Source organism: Oncorhynchus masou, chromosome 28 (genome assembly GCF_036934945.1).
Source record: "Oncorhynchus masou masou isolate Uvic2021 chromosome 28, UVic_Omas_1.1, whole genome shotgun sequence".
NCBI lineage: Eukaryota > Metazoa > Chordata > Actinopteri > Salmoniformes > Salmonidae > Oncorhynchus > Oncorhynchus masou.
This window is the reverse complement of record NC_088239.1, coordinates 69,223,829-69,240,101: the sequence shown is the minus strand read 5'-3', so window position 1 is coordinate 69,240,101 and position 16,273 is coordinate 69,223,829. Positions and strand designations below refer to the sequence as shown.

Genomic DNA, 16,273 nt, shown 5'->3' with positions numbered 1-16,273 from the left:
TGTGTGTGTGTGTTTTTGAGGTGAATAGGATGATTATTTAAGATACTGTTTGAAGAGATAGGGTGTCAGATGTCTTCGGAAGATGGGCATGGACTCTGTTGTCCTACCATTGGGTGCCTCGACTTGTGCACCTACGTTGTAAACTTTCATTCGTAGGCCAGGTTGTAGCAACCTCATGATGGGTATAGGGAAAATGTGAGTATCATGTAGTAGTCTAAACCTATCGATGTTACATTGAGCTGGGTGAATGGAATATGAATAACAGTCATCCAATATGCTGTAATAGAAATAAGGCCATGCTCATAAAACAAATCATCGCCCTACCACATCTTAAACGGCACCGATCGTCACTGAATGATACGTGTCCCGAGGGACTATGAATGAAAGCATACGACACTGAAAAAAAATATAAGCTCAACATGTAAAGTTCTGGTCCCATGTCTCATAAACTGAAATAAAAGATCCCTGGGGTGGCAGGGTAGCCTAGTGGTTAGAGCATTAGATTAGGGAACGGGAGGTTGCAAGTTCATATCCCAGAGCTGACAAGATACAAATCTGTCATTCTGCCCCTGACCAGGCAGTTAACCCACTGTTCCTAGGCCATCATTGTGAATAAGAATTTGTTAAATAATGCACAAATAGCTTTTTTGTCCAAAAATGTTGGCCCACATTTGTTTACGTTCATGAGCATTTCTTCTTTGCCAAGATAATCCATCCACCTGACAGGTGTGGCATATCAAAACGCTGATTAAACAGCATGATCATTACACAGTTTCAACTGTTCTGCCTTATTATTATTCGACCATGCTGGTAATTTATGAACATTTGAACTTCTTGGCCATGTTCTGTCATAATCTCCACCCGGCACAGCCAGAAGAGGACTGGTCACCCCACATATGCTCTCTCTAATTCCCTTTTTCTTTCTCACTCTCGGAGGACCTGAGCCCTTGGACCATGCCCCAGGACTACCTGACATGATGACTCCTTGCTGTCCCCAGTCCACCTGACCGTGCTGCTGCTCCAGTTTCAACTGTTCTGCCTTATTATTATTCGACCATGCTGGTCATTTATGAACATTTGAACACCATGTTCTGTTATAATCTCCACCCAGCACAGCCGGAAGAGGACTGGCCACCCCACATAGCCTGGTTCCTCTCTAGGTTTCTTCCTAGGTTTTGGGCTTTCTAGGGAGTTTTTCCTAGCCACCGTGCTTTTACACCTGCATTGCTTGCGGTTTGGGGTTTTAGGCTGGGTTTCTGTACAGCACTTTGAGATATCAGCTGATGTATGAAGGGCTATATAAATAAATTTGATTTGATTTGATTTGTGCTGGGGACAATAAAAGGCCACTAAAATGTGCAGTTTTGCCACACAATACAATGCCACAGATATCTGAAGTTTTGAGGGAGAGTGCAATTGGCATGCTGACATCCAGGAATGTCTATCCAGAGCTATTGCCAGAGAATTTAATGTTAATTTCTCTACCATAAAGCTACCTCCAAAGTTGTTTTATAGAATTTGACAGTATGTCCAACTGGCCTCACAACCACAGACCATGTGTATGGCATTGAGTGGGAAAGCAGTTTGCTGATGTCAACATTGTGAACATAGTGCCCAATGGTGGCGGTTTGGTTATGGCATGGACAGGCATAAGCTACGGACAACGAGCACTATTGCATTTTATCAACGGTCATTTGAAGGCCATTCGAATGCACAGAGATACCGTGACGAGATCCTAAGGCCCATTGTGAGGCAAATATATTTTACGTTATCTGTGACCAACAGATGCATATCTGAAAATCAAATCAAATTTTACTGGTCACATACACATTATTGCGGGTGTAGCAAAATGCTTGTGATTCTAGCTCCAACAGCGCAGTAATATCTTATGATTCAACACAAAATACACAATACACACAAACCTAAAAGTAAAAGAATGGAATTAAGGAATATATAAATGCTAGGATGAGCAATGTCAGAGGGCATGCACTAAAATACAGTAGAATAGAATACAGTGTATACATATTAGATGAGTAAAGCAAAAATATGTTAACATTATTAAAGTGACTAGTGTTCCATTATTAAAGTGGCCAGTGATTTCAAGTCAATGTATATAGGGCATCAGCCTCTAAGGTTCAGGGTTGCGAAATTGGGGGGAAGCCGCCTAGTGATGGCTATTTAACAGTCTGATGGCCTTGAGGTCCCCACTTTGATGCACCGTACTGACCTCACCTTCTGGATGATATCGGGGTGAACAGGCAGTGGCTCGGGTGGTTGTTGTCCTTGATGATCTTTTTGACATCAGGTGCTGTAGGTGTCCTGAAGGGCAGGTAGTTTGCGTTGGACAGACCACACCACCCTCTGGAGAGGGTGGTGCAGTTGCCGTACCAGGCAGTGATACAGCCCAACAGGATGCTCTCAATTGTGCATCTGTAAATGTTTGTTAGGGTTTTAGGTGCCAAGACACATATCTTCAGCCTCCTGAGGTTGTCTGTGTGGGTGGACCATTTCAAATCATCAGTGATGTGTACGCCGAGGAACTTGAAGCTTTCCACCTACTCCACTGTGGTCCTGTCAATGTGGATAGGGGCGTGCTCCCTCTGCTGTTTCCTGAAGTCCACGATCAGTACCTTTGTTTTGTTGACATATAATCAGAGGTTATTTTCCTGGCACCACACTCACCTCCTTCCCTGTAGACTGTCTCGTCATTGTTGGTAATCAGGCTTACTACTGTCATCTGAAAACTTGATGATTGAGTTGGAGGTGTGTGTGGCCACGCAGTCATGAGTGAACAGGGAGTACATGAGGGGGCTGAGCACGCACCCTTGTGGGGCCCCTGTGTTGAAGTTCAGCGAACTGGAGGTGTTGTTCCCTAACTTCACCACCTGGAGGTGGCCCGTCAGGAAGTCCATGAAGCATTTGCACAGGGCGGGGTTCAGACCCAGGGCCCCGAGCTTAATGGTGAGCTTTGAGGGTACTAATGTGTTGAATGCTGAGCTATAGTCTTTGAACAGCATAAGTATTCCTCCTCTCTTACATAAGTATTACTCTTGTCCAGATGGGATAAGGCAGTGTGCAGTGCGATGTCGATTGCATCGTCTGTGGATCTATTGTGGCGGTAAGCAAATTGACGTGGGTCTAGGGTGTCAGGTAAGGTAGAGGTGATATGATCCTTAACTAGCCTCTCAAAGCACTTCATGACGACAGAAGTGAGTGCTACGGGGCGAGTCATTTAGTTCAGTTACCTTAGCTTTCTTGGGTGTCTGTATTGGCTGATGTAAAAAGGGCTTTATAAATACATTTGATTGAATGATTGTCTTCCCAGTCATGAGAATGCCATAGATTAGGGCCTTATTCATTAATTTAAATCAACTGATTTCCTTATATGAACTGTAACTTAGTAAAATCTTTGAAATTGTGGCATTTTGTGTTTTTATTTTTGTTTAGTATACAGTACCATTTATAATGTGTATAGTACTCTGGAAAAAATGTACTTGTCAGTTAGTTTGAAAACCTGTTTTCAATGGGTTACCGTGCCGACTCCATTTGGATACAGTTTGAGAGGTGCCAGAAAATGTCAAGATACGTTCTGTTGAATAACGGCAGCAGGCGGCATCAAAGCTTAATCCTGTACGCCATTGTGCTAACAGTAGGAAGCAGAACAAAGTGTTTCTGTGTCTGCACCGTTGTGGTGACTTCTGTTGCAGACAGCTTCTCCCACTCTCGTTTGCGGAAGAATTGAGTGTGAAAAGTCACTAAATACTTTTAAAACCATAGAAATCCTCAGTGTCAAAACGTCTTAAAGCCAGCCTGAAAAGTAGCTGAACGTGTTGCTAGCCCCTTTAACCAATAAAAGTTGCTGGAGGGGTTGGAAAACTTGCTAAATATAGCGACAGTCACTCAATAGGCAACACTGAAAATGTTCCTGGGATTCTGTGTCACCGTGGTAACCGGAGGGTAGTATTATGTTATATAAGGTGATGATGCAGTAGCCTATCACGGGTCACCTGTCACATGCCTATTTTTCAATTTTGAAGAAAGAACAGTACAATATAAAAGTCACCTGTCACACGCCTGTCCCTCCACGTTAACCCTGCAGTGACAGCCACCATCCAGCACAGAGCAGACGCCCACACTGCCCCTACGGTCACAGTCACACAACCTGTGGAGAGACAATAACAACATCCAGTAAAGGTAAAAGGTTAGCCAGAGGCCACACTGCTCATGACTGGGGTCATAACATCATGAGACACTTACTGTAGGTTGACACAGAGGTAAGAAAGTCAGGATTCATATTTGTTTGAGTATTTTGTTTTGTGTCTCTGTATCACATGTTGTTTTATTGATTAATTACTCTGGCAAGGATTGTTTAGTCTTTGCTTGCTCTCTTTTCACACACACACACACACACACTGAAAACAGTCTGATCACCAGACCGTGATTGGTTAGGTGGGGTCGCAAGCTGTGTCAATCAAAAGCTTTGTTCTATGATAACATGTTTGATCACCTTCATTGATTGATTGTTTTCCTCCAGAACTGTAACACAGAATCAATATTTTAACAAGGTTGCTATTAAGAATAATTCAATTATCCCATGTGCAGGCTTCTACCCTGCTCAGCTCCACTGGCCTGTGTAATTCACACCTCACTTCCGATCAGCACACTGGCAGACTGAGGAAGGTGATGGAGGGAGAGAGGGATGGATGGAGAGAACGAGGGAGGAGGGAAAAGTAGAGTTTGTGTGTTCTTGTCTGTATGAGAGTGAAAAACAGAGCAAGCATACCATGCCCACACACCTGTACATGTCTAAGTGTGTTACTCCATATGCTTATAAGGATCGCCCCTTTTTTTCCAATCTTTGCCTAAAATGACATACCCAAATCTAACTGTCTGTAGCTTAGGCACTAAAGCAAGGATATGCATATTATTGATACCATTTGAAATGAAACACTTTAAAGTTTGTTTCCCATGGGAAAGAAAAAGCAATCATTCTTTGTTTTTTTTGTACCATCACCTTTGAAATGCAAGAGAAAGGCCATAATGTATTATCCCAGCCCAGGTGCAATTTACATTTTGACAATTAGATGGCAGCAGTGTATGAGCAAAGTTTTAGACTGATCCAATAAACCATTGCATTTCTGTTCAAAATGTTGTATCAAGACTGCACAAATGTGCCTGATTTGTTTATTAATAAGTTTTCATGTTCAAAATTGTGCACTCTCCTCAAACAATAGCATGGCATTCAATCACTGTAATAGCTACTGTAAATGGGACAGTGCAGTTAGATGAACAATAATTTAAGCTTTCTGCCAATCAGATACAGTGGGGAAAAAAAGTATTTACCAATTGTGCAAGTTCCCCCACTTAAAAAGATGAGAGAGGCCTGTAATTTTCATCATAGGTACACTTCAACTATGACAGACAAAATGAGAAAGAAAAAGGGGGGGAGGATTTGGGTAGGGTATTGGAACTTGCTACCCGGAGCTATAGCCTTTTTCCCCTGATAGGCTTCGCGACGTGTTTCATTTTTGGAATATGTTGGGCATGGTTAATGTTTGTTATTTTTGTGTGGTGTCTGTAGACTGAGCAGTTGTCTCGGGGGCACATCCGTGGCTTGGTGGAATTTTCCTTGCCAGTGGGCTACAGTGCATAAATTCCCACCGCAAATCCGCACGAAGACTAGGGTTGAGTTATTGTAGGTTTTGGGGAAGCTCCGTATCTCATCTCTCTTCTATGGTGCTCAGGGTGATTGTCATTTCTCGGGTTGTGGTCTGGTGTGCTCAGCAGAGTGGAAGAGCGAGATTTTTTTTCTTCTCGTAACTATGGCGTCTTATGAAGATGAGTTCATTCGCTTTCCATCAGAGGAATTGTTAGAATTAGGTACTAAAGAACAGCTGTTGAAGGTCGCTGAACACACTACAAGGTTGAAATTAGTGATAAATGTCTAAATAATTATATTAGGTTGATATTGAAGGCCAATCTGATGGGGTGGTATTCTTGAAGTTACCACTGGGCCAGCCTCTGCTGAGTATTTGTCGTCTCCCCATAACGTTACAATGGCCATTCCATCGGTTAGTCCTAGTAGTCTTCTTTTTGAACAGCAGAAAGAACTGCTTCCGTTACAACTGGAGCATGATCGTGAGAAGCTAGAGCACGATTGGCAGCATGATCGTGAGAAGCTAGAGCATGATCGTGAGAAGCTAGAGCATGATCGTGTAAAGTATGAAAAGGAATTGGCATTTTAACAAGATTTGGATCGTGCTAAAATCAAGTTGCAACAGGAACGGATAGAGTTGGTTAGGGAAGGAAAGATCTCAGGGGAGAGTTTGTTCTGGGAAGGTGATCCAGATATACCTAGGGGTCGTTCCTCTTTTGGTCGTGCCCTGGACACATTTGATACAGTTGGGAACTTACGGTTATTGCCTCAGTTTAATGAAAAGGCCCCTGAGACATTCTTTTCGTTGTTTGAGTATGTTGCTGAAGCTAAGTGTTGGCTTGATTCTGACCGCACTTTAATGTTGCAGTGTGTGCTGACTGGTAAAGCGCAGGAAGCATATTCAGCTCTTAGTGTACACGACAGTGCCAGTTATGATGAGGTTAAAATAGCTGTGTTACAAATTTATGAATTGGTCCTTGAGGCTTACCGCCAACGATTTAGAACTTTAAAAAGGAATGATAAACAGACTCATGTTGAGTTTGCGCGAGAATTATCTTTAGTTTAATCGCTGGTGTTCAGCCTCTGCAGTTGTGACTTTCCAAGGGCTGTGTGATCTGATTATGTTAGAGCCATTTAATGGACACAATCCCTGATCGTATTGCCACGTATATTAACGAATGAAAAGTAAAGAATGTCGCTGAAGCTGCGGTTTTGGCGGACGAGTATGTGTTGACTCACAAAAGTGTCTTTGCAGAGCCCCGTATTCGGAATGAGTGGGGGCGTTCAGATAGATTTGGGCTTCGCTCACCGAGTTCTTTGGCTCACGGGCAGAGTTCTATTCAACTAGGATTGAACCTGACTCCCGTGGTAAAGCTGACTTTGGTCAAGAGTGTCACTACTGTCAAGGTTCAGGCCTTTGGAAAAATGAATGTCCACTTCTCAGGTCAAAGTTTGCTTACGCTAAATCTAAGCCTACCGCGTTAGCTGTGCCTGTTCCACATTAGTTCACTCATGACTCATTGCCTCATGCCCAGGAGCATGTGAAAGTCCATATTGATCCAGACTGTTTACCTTTCATTACGAAAGGTTTTGTGTCTATGTTAGGAAGTAAGGACCTAGTGCCAGTGAAGATCCTGAGACACAGTTGCCTCTGAATCATTTGTATTGGAGTCTGTGTTACCCTTTTCTGCTGAGACTGGTTCAGGGAATAGTGTTCTAATTAAGGGAATAGGTTTGAACACTCTGTCAGTTCCAATACATAAACTGATGTTGGATTGTGGGCTGGTGAAGGGTGAAGTTGTTGTGGGGGTGCGTCCTTCGTTGCCTATTGAGGGTATCGACGTGATCCTTGGGAATAACTTGGCTGGTGAGCGTGTATGGCCTGTCGTGTTTCCATCTCTAGTGGTTTCCACTAAGCCGTCATTTGTTGGGATTCCTGATGAGAATGTACAGTTTCCCAGAGGTGTTCTCTGTGTGTGCAGTGACACGTTCTATCATCCATGGTGAACTGGTCACTGCGCCGACTAATGATAATAATACAAAGAAGTATGTCACTGTTTTCCCTGTTATGCCGTTATCTGTAACCCGCTCAGATCTAATCAATGTGCAACAGCATGACCCCACATTAGAAAAGTTGCGTGACCAAATTCTGCCTGTGGAACAGTTGGGAGATGTCGCCCATGGCTATTTTCTCCAAGAGGATGTCCTGATGAGAGAGTGGGTGTCTCATGGTAGTTGTTTTCTGGGGGAGGCAATTAGTCAGGTTGTTGTACCAGTTAATCTTCGTGAGTTGGTGTTGGAAACTTCTCACAGAGACGTTGCTGGACATATGGGGGTGAGGAAAACCTACAATCGTATATTAAGACATTTCTTTTGGCCTAGATTAAAGACGAAGGTTTCTGATTTTTTCAAAACTTGTCACACCTGTCAATTAACTGGTAAACCTAATCAAGCTTGTTTCCTGTACTCAGCCAACCTTTTGAGTATCTGATTATTGACTGTGTGGGTCCTCTGCCTCGTTCTAAAAAGGGTAGCAGTTACCTGTTCACTGTGATGTGTCAGACCACCACTACTTTCCTGCTGCCTATCCTCTCCGATCTATCACGACTAAGTCTGTGTTAAAAGCTTTGACTCAGTTTCTCTCACTGTTTGGAATCCCTACGGTCATTCAGAGTGATCAAGGATCTAATTTCACCTCTAATCTGTTTAGTCAGGTTCTTCAACAGCTCCATATTAAACACAATTTGTCTAGCGCCTATCACGTGCAAAGTCAAGGAGCAGTGGAACGTTTCCATCAATCACTTAAGTCTTTGTTGAGAGCTTATTGTACTGAGATGGATAAGGATTGGGAGGAGGGGTTGCCTTGGTCATTGTTAGCCGCTAGGGAGGTTTCACAGGAGAGCACGGGTTTCAGTCCAAATGACCTTGTGTTTGGACATAGGGTGCGTGGACTTTTATCTGTTCTCCAGGATAACTGGAAGTCTCCCAAGCCTCCTCAGTCCCTGTTATCGTATGTTTGTGATTTCCGGCGACGCCTGTACGCCGCTGGTGAAATGGCTAAAGAGAAGTTATCATCTTCACAGGAGAGGATGAAGGGCATATTTGATCGCGGAGCTGAGCCTCGTCACTTTAGTCCAGGTGACCAGGTTCTTGCTCTGCTGTCAATTGTTGGTTCTCCTTTTCAAGCCAAGTTTCAAGGTCCATATACAGTGGTGAGCCAGTACACTGAGCAAAAATATCTAGTTGCCACTCCAGAACGGAGGAAAGCACACCAGCTGTGCCATGTAAATTTGTTAAAACCCTATTATGCACGTTCCACTGAGACTGAACAGTGGGAGGATGGTAAAACCTGTTCTTTTGGCTGATACTGTTGTTTCCTTGAGTTCTTGTCATGCTAGATCTGTGCATGAGGAGGAAGATGTTCCTTGTCCTGACGGTTGTATATTGCAGGGTAGATTGAAAAATTCAGAGACACTGGATATTTTAGACAGTCTTCTCACTCACCTACCTATTGCTGGGCGGAAAGAGATGGTTGGTCTGATTCGGAGATTTCCAGGTTTGTTTTCTGATACACCTACATGTACAAACTTAATAGAACATGATATTGACATTGGAGATGCTGACCCCATTCGTCAGCGGTTCTATAGAGTTTCTTCAGAGAAACTGCGTTGTCTGGATGCTGGAGAATAAGATAGCAGAGCCTTCTTTCTCCAGTTGGGCTTCTCCCTGTATCTTGGTCAGTAAACCGGATGGGACAAACCAATTTTGTACAGACTACCATAAGGTAAACAGTGTCACAAAGCCAGATTCATTTCCTCTTCCTCGGATGGCGGACTGTGTTGATCAAGTCAGTGCAGCTAAGTTTGAGCAAATTTGACCTGTTAAAAGGCTACTGGCGACTAGAGCACGTGAAATCTCTGCCTTTATGACACCCTTTGGTCTGTACTCGTATTTGGTTATGAGTTTCGGCCTGCGTAATGCACCTGCCACTTTTCAGCGACTTATGAACAGGGTTGTCGCCGGTCTGACCGGGTGCGCTGTTTATTTGGACGATGTAGTGATATATGCAGATACTTGGGAAGATCATGTGTCCCGTATTCAAGCCTTGTTCGAACGTCTGGCTGCGGGTCACCTCACGATCAATCTGGCTAAATGTGAGTTTGCTCAGGCGACCGTTACATACCTTGGAAAGGTGGTTGGGCAGGGTGAAGTGCGTCGGTGTTCGGGCTAAAGTGGTAGTTATTGATGCTTTTCCACCACCAACTATTAAAAAGGAACGGATGCGTTTCTTGGGCATGATTGGTTATTACCATAGTTTTTGTAATAACTTCTCTACTGTGGTCGCTCACTTGACAGATATGCTGAAAGCTAAGGCTGTTTATGTTTGGTCTACTCGTTGTCAACACGCTTTTGAAGATGCAAAGAGGTTGCATACCTCAACTCCGGTGCTGGCTGCTCCTCGTGTGGATTTGTCATTTACCTTGCAGGTGGATGCTAGTCATGTGGGAGCAGGTGCAGTTTTGCTGCAAGCAGATGTGTCTGGGGTTGAGAGGCCTGTTAGTTTCTTTTCCAAAAAGTTTGACGATTATCATTTGAACTATTCGGTTATTGAAAAGGAAGCGCTAGCACTCATTTGGGAGCTAAAACACTTCGAAGTGTATGTCGGGTTGGGGGTAGTACCTATTGTGGTCTACACTGACCATAACCCTAATTTTTTTGAGGTCCATGATGTATCCGAACCAGAGGATAATGAGATGGTGTTTATTTTTACAATCATTCCATCTCGATGTGCGGCACATCCGGGGGATTGAAAACGTGATTGCTGATGCGCTCTCTCGTTGTTTATATGACTGACCATTGTTTCGTATTGTCATGTTCTCTCTGTCCTGTCTGTTCCCTCCTGGTCTTGTTTTCGTCTTTCCTCTTAAATGTCCCTTCCTGTGCAAAGGTTGCTGAGGTCTGGGGAGGAGGAGGTTGGCTGGAGCAAATTGGAAGTGTGAACACATAACCCCTCATCAATTTGTGTCGCAGAGGCTGTGTCAATTTGGGCCGCAGAGGCTGTGTCAATTTGGGTCGCAGAGGCTGTGTCAATTTGGGACGCAGAGGCTGTGTCAATTTGGGTCGCTGTGTCAATTTGGTGTTCCGGGGTCCTTGTTGGTCCCCGGTTTTATGGGGGGGGGGGGGGTGACGACCATCCCACTCTGTCTGCCGTATTCTCTCTTTGTTCTTGTTTCCTTATTAGGATGCCGGTGGGCGGAGTAGGGAGGGTCGTCAGCTACACGGGGAAACATCTGGGCCCGTTGTCTCACTGGATAAATACACCACATCCCCTGTCATGGAGGGGACTCTCTCCATGAAGACACCTTTAGCATTTTTCAACACCCTGCATTATCCCATGCATGCAAAACACTCACTTACGCTACTTATTACTGATTACACGCACTGTTGTATATTATACTTAATTACTTGATATAATAAATATATATTTTGTTACTCCTTATCTCCACGTTGTCTCCCTATTGTTATGGACTTATGGACGGTTCATGACGAAAGGGATATGAGCAGGTTCTGTTTAATCTATTAAGGGGACAGGAGTAGGTACCATTTAGTATATTAAGGGGATAGGTGTTGGTACTGTTTACTATATTAAGATGATAGGTGTACATACTGTTTACTATATCAAGGGTATAGGACTGGGTACTGTATACTAGAAGTACTGTTTACTATATAGAAGTACTCTTTACTCTATGAATAGGGCAGGTCTAGGTACTATTTACTAGTTCACTGTTTACTAGACTAGTTTACTATGTCAAGGGGATAGGTATAGGTACTGTTTACTACATCAAGGGGATAGTAGTGGGTACTTTTTACTAGACAAGTTTACTATGTCAAGGGATAGGTGTAGGTACTGTTTACTATGTCAAGGGGATAGGTGAAGGTACTGTTTACTATGTCAAGGGGATAGGTGTAGGTACTGTTTACTACATCAAGGGGATAGGTGTAGGTACTGTTTACTACATCAAAGGGATAGGTATAGGTACTGTTTACTACATCAAGGGGATAGGAGTGGATACTGTTTACTACATCAAGGGGATAGGTGTAGGTACTGTTTACAACATCAAGGGGATAGGAGTGGGTACTGTTTACTACATCAAGGGGATAGGAGTGGGTACTGTTTACTATGTCAAGGGGATAGGTATAGGTACTGTTTACTATGTCAAGGGGATAGGTGTAGGTACTGTTTACTACATCAAGGGGATAGGAGTGGGTACTGTTTACTATGTCAAGGGGATAGGTATAGGTACTGTTTACTATGTCAAGGGTATAGGTGTAGGTCCTGTTTACTATGTCAAGGGGATAGGTATAGGTACTGTTTACTATGTCAAGGGGATAGGTGTAGGTCCTGTTTACTATGTCAAGGGGATAGGTGTAGGTCATGTTTACTACATCAAGGGGATAGGTGTAGGTACTGTTTACTACATCATGGGGATAGGAGTGGGTACTGTTTACTACATCAAGGGGATAGGAGTGGGTACTTTTTACCACATCAAGGGGATAGGTGTAGGTACTGTTTACTACATCAAGGGGATAGGTGTAGGTACTGTTTACTACATCAAGGGGGTAGGAGTGGGAACTGTTTACTAGACTAGTTTACTATTTCAAGGGGATAGGAGTAGGTACTGTTTACTACGTCAAGGGGATAGGTATAGGTACTGTTTACAACATCAAGGGGATAGGAGTGGGTACTGTTTACTATGTCAAGGGGATAGGTGTAGGTACTGTTTACAACATCAAGGGGATAGGAGTGGGTACTGTTTACTACATCAAGGGGATAGGAGTGGGTACTGTTTACCACATCAAGGGGATAGGTGTAGGTACTGTTTACTACATCAAGGGGGTAGGAGTGGGAACTGTTTACTAGACTAGTTTACTATTTCAAGGGGATAGGTGTAGGTACTGTTTACTACGTCAAGGGGATAGGTATAGGTACTGTTTACAACATCAAGGGGATAGGAGTGGGTACTGTTTACTATGTCAAGGGGATAGGTGTAGGTACTGTTTACAACATCAAGGGGATAGGAGTGGGTACTGTTTACTACATCAAGGGAATAGGAGTGGGTACTGTTTACTATGTCAAGGGGATAGGTGTAGGTACTGTTTACAAATTCAAGGGGGTAGGTATAGGTACTGTTTACTATGTCAAGGGTATAGGTATAGGTACTGTTTACTATGTCAAGGGGATAGGTATAGGTACTGTTTACTACATCAAGGGGATAGGTGTAGGTCCTGTTTACTATGTCAAGGGGATAGGTATAGGTTCTGTTTACTACATCAAGGGGATAGGTGTAGGTCATCTTTACTACATCAAGGGGATAGGTGTAGGTATTGTTTACTACATCAAGGGGATAGGTGTAGGTCATGTTTACTACATCAAGGGGATAGGTGTAGGTACTGTTTACTACATCAAGGGGATAGGTGTAGGTACTGTTTACTACATCATGGGGATAGGAGTGGGTACTGTTTACTACATCAAGGGGATAGGAGTGGGTACTGTTTACTATGTCAAGGGGATAGGAGTGGGTACTGTTTACTACATCAAGGGGATAGTAGTAGGTACTGTTTACCACATCAAGGGGATAGGTGTAGGTACTGTTTACTACATCAAGGGGATAGGTGTAGGTACTGTTTACTACATCAAGGGGATAGGTATAGGTACTGTTTACTACATCAAAGGGGTAGGAGTGGGAACTGTTTACTAGACTAGTTTACTATTTCAAGGGGATAGGTGTAGGTACTGTTTTCTCCGTCAATGGGATAGGTATAGGTACTGTTTACTACATCAAGGGGATAGGTGTTGTTACTGTTTACTACATCAAGGGGATAGGTATAGGTACTGTTTACTACATCAAGGGGATAGGTGTTGTTACTGTTTACTACATCAAGGGGATAGGTGTAGGTACTGTTTACTACATCAAGGGCATAGGTGTAGGTACTGTTTACTACATCAAGGGGATAGGTGTAGGTACTGTTTACTAAAACAAGGGGATAGGTGTAGGTACTGTTTACTACATCAAGGGGATAGGTGTAGGTACTGTTTACTACATCAAGGGGATAGGTGTAGGTACTGTTTACTACATCAAGGGGATAGGTGTAGGTACTGTTTACTAGACTAGTTTACTATGTCAAGGGGATAGGTATAGGTACTGTTTACTACATCCAGGGGATAGGAGTGGGTACTGCTTACTACATCAAGGGGATAGGTGTAGGTACTGTTTACTATGTCAAGGGGATATAGGTGTAGGTACTGTTTACTACATCAAGGGGATAGGTATAGGTACTGTTTACTACATCAAGGGGATAGGTATAGGTACTGTTTACTATGTCAAGGGGATATAGGTGTAGGCACTGTTTACTACATAAAGGGGATAGGTATAGGTACTGTTTACTATCTCAAGGGGATATAGTTGTAGGTACTGTTTACTACATCAAGGGGATAGGTATAGGTACTGTTTACTACATCAAGGGGATAGGTGTAGGTACTGTTTACTACATCAAGGGGATAGGAGTGGGTACTGTTTACTATGTCAAGGGGATAGGTATAGGTACTGTTTACTATGTCAAGGGGATAGGTGTAGGTACTGTTTACTAATTCAAGGGGGTAGGTATAGGTACTGTTTACTATGTCAAGGGGATAGGTGTAGGTACTGTTTACTATATTAAGGGGATAGGTGTAGGTACTGTTTACTACATCAAGGGGATAGGTGTAGGTACTGTTTACTATGTCAAGGGGATAGGTGTAGGTCCTTTTTACTATGTCAAGGGGATAGGTGTAGGTCCTGCTTACTAAGTCAAGGGGATAGGTATAGGTACTGTTTACTACATCAAGGGGATAGGTGTAGGTCCTGTTTACTATGTCAAGGGGATAGGTATAGGTTCTGTTTACTAAGTCAAGGGGATAGGTATAGGTACTGTTTACTATGTCAAGGGGATAGGTGTAGGTACTGTTTACTAATTCAAGGGGGTAGGTATAGGTACTGTTTACTATGTCAAGGGGATAGGTGTAGGTACTGTTTACTATATTAAGGGGATAGGTGTAGGTACTGTTTACTACATCAAGGGGATAGGTGTAGGTACTGTTTACTATGTCAAGGGGATAGGTGTAGGTCCTTTTTACTATGTCAAGGGGATAGGTGTAGGTCCTGCTTACTAAGTCAAGGGGATAGGTATAGGTACTGTTTACTACATCAAGGGGATAGGTGTAGGTCATCTTTACTACATCAAGGGGATAGGTGTAGGTATTGTTTACTACATCAAGGGGATAGGTGTAGGTCATGTTTACTACATCAAGGGGATAGGTGTAGGTACTGTTTACTACATCAAGGGGATAGGTGTGGTACTGTTTACTACATCAAGGGGATAGGTGTAGGTCATGTTTACACATGTTTACATCAAGGGGATAGGTGTAGGTTCTGTTTACTACATCAAGGGGATAGGTGTAGGTACTGTTTACTGTTTACTACATCAAGGGGATAGGAGTGGGTACTGTTTACTACATCAAGGGATACTGTTTACTCAATGGGGATAGGTGGGTACTGTTTACTACATCAAGGGGATAGGAGTTTACTACATCAAGGGGATAGGAGTACTGTTTACTACATCAAGGGGATAGGTATAGGTACTGTTTACTACATCAAGGGGATACTGTTTACTACATCAAGGGGGATAGGAGTGGGTACTGTTTACTACATCAAGGGGATAGGTGTAGGTACTGTTTACTACATCAAGGGGATAGGTGTAGGTACTGTTTACTACATCAAGGGGATAGGTGTAGGTACTGTTTACTACATCAAGGGGATTACTGTTTACTATCAAGGGGATAGGTGTAGGTACTGTTTACTACATCAAGGGGATAGGTTTATACTGTACTACATCAAGGGGATAGGTGTAGGTACTGTTTACTACATCAAGGGGATAGGTGTAGGTACTGTTTACTACATCAAGGGGATAGGAGTGTAGGGGGATAGGTAGTGGGTACTGTTTACTACAAGTCAAGGGGATAGGTGTTACTGTTTACTATGTCAAGGGGATAGGTGTAGGTACTGTTTACTAATTCAAGGGGGTAGGTATAGGTACTGTTTACTATGTCAAGGGTATAGGTATAGGTACTGTTTACTATGTCAAGGGGATAGGTGTAGGTCCTTTTTACTATGTCAAGGTGGATAGGTGTAGGTCCTGTTTACTAAGTCAAGGGGATAGGTATAGGTACTGTTTACTACATCAAGGGGATAGGTGTAGGTCCTGTTTACTATGTCAAGGGGATAGGTATAGGTTCTGTTTACTACATCAAGGGGATAGGTGTAGGTCATCTTTACTACATCAAGGGGATAGGTGTAGGTATTGTTTACTACATCAAGGGGATAGGTGTAGGTCATGTTTACTACATCAAGGGGATAGGTGTAGGTACTGTTTACTACATCAAGGGGATAGGTGTAGGTCATGTTTACAACATCAAGGGGATAGGTGTAGGTTCTGTTTACTACATCAAGGGGATAGGTGTAGGTCATGTTTACTACATCAAGGGGATAGGTGTAGGTACTGTTTACTACATCATGGGGA

At 43.1% G+C, this 16,273-nt stretch overlaps 1 protein-coding gene across 1 annotated transcript in view; it reads right to left on the bottom strand.

Moving 5' to 3' along the window:
- LOC135518155 (laminin subunit gamma-3-like) overlaps positions 1 to 16,273 on the bottom strand; it is a 230,514-nt gene that overhangs the window by 136,311 nt on the left and 77,930 nt on the right. The window contains exon 7 of the mRNA XM_064943080.1: positions 4,064 to 4,162. Within this exon, the coding sequence (XP_064799152.1) occupies positions 4,064 to 4,162 (99 nt within the window). The remainder of the gene's footprint in view (positions 1 to 4,063; positions 4,163 to 16,273) is intronic.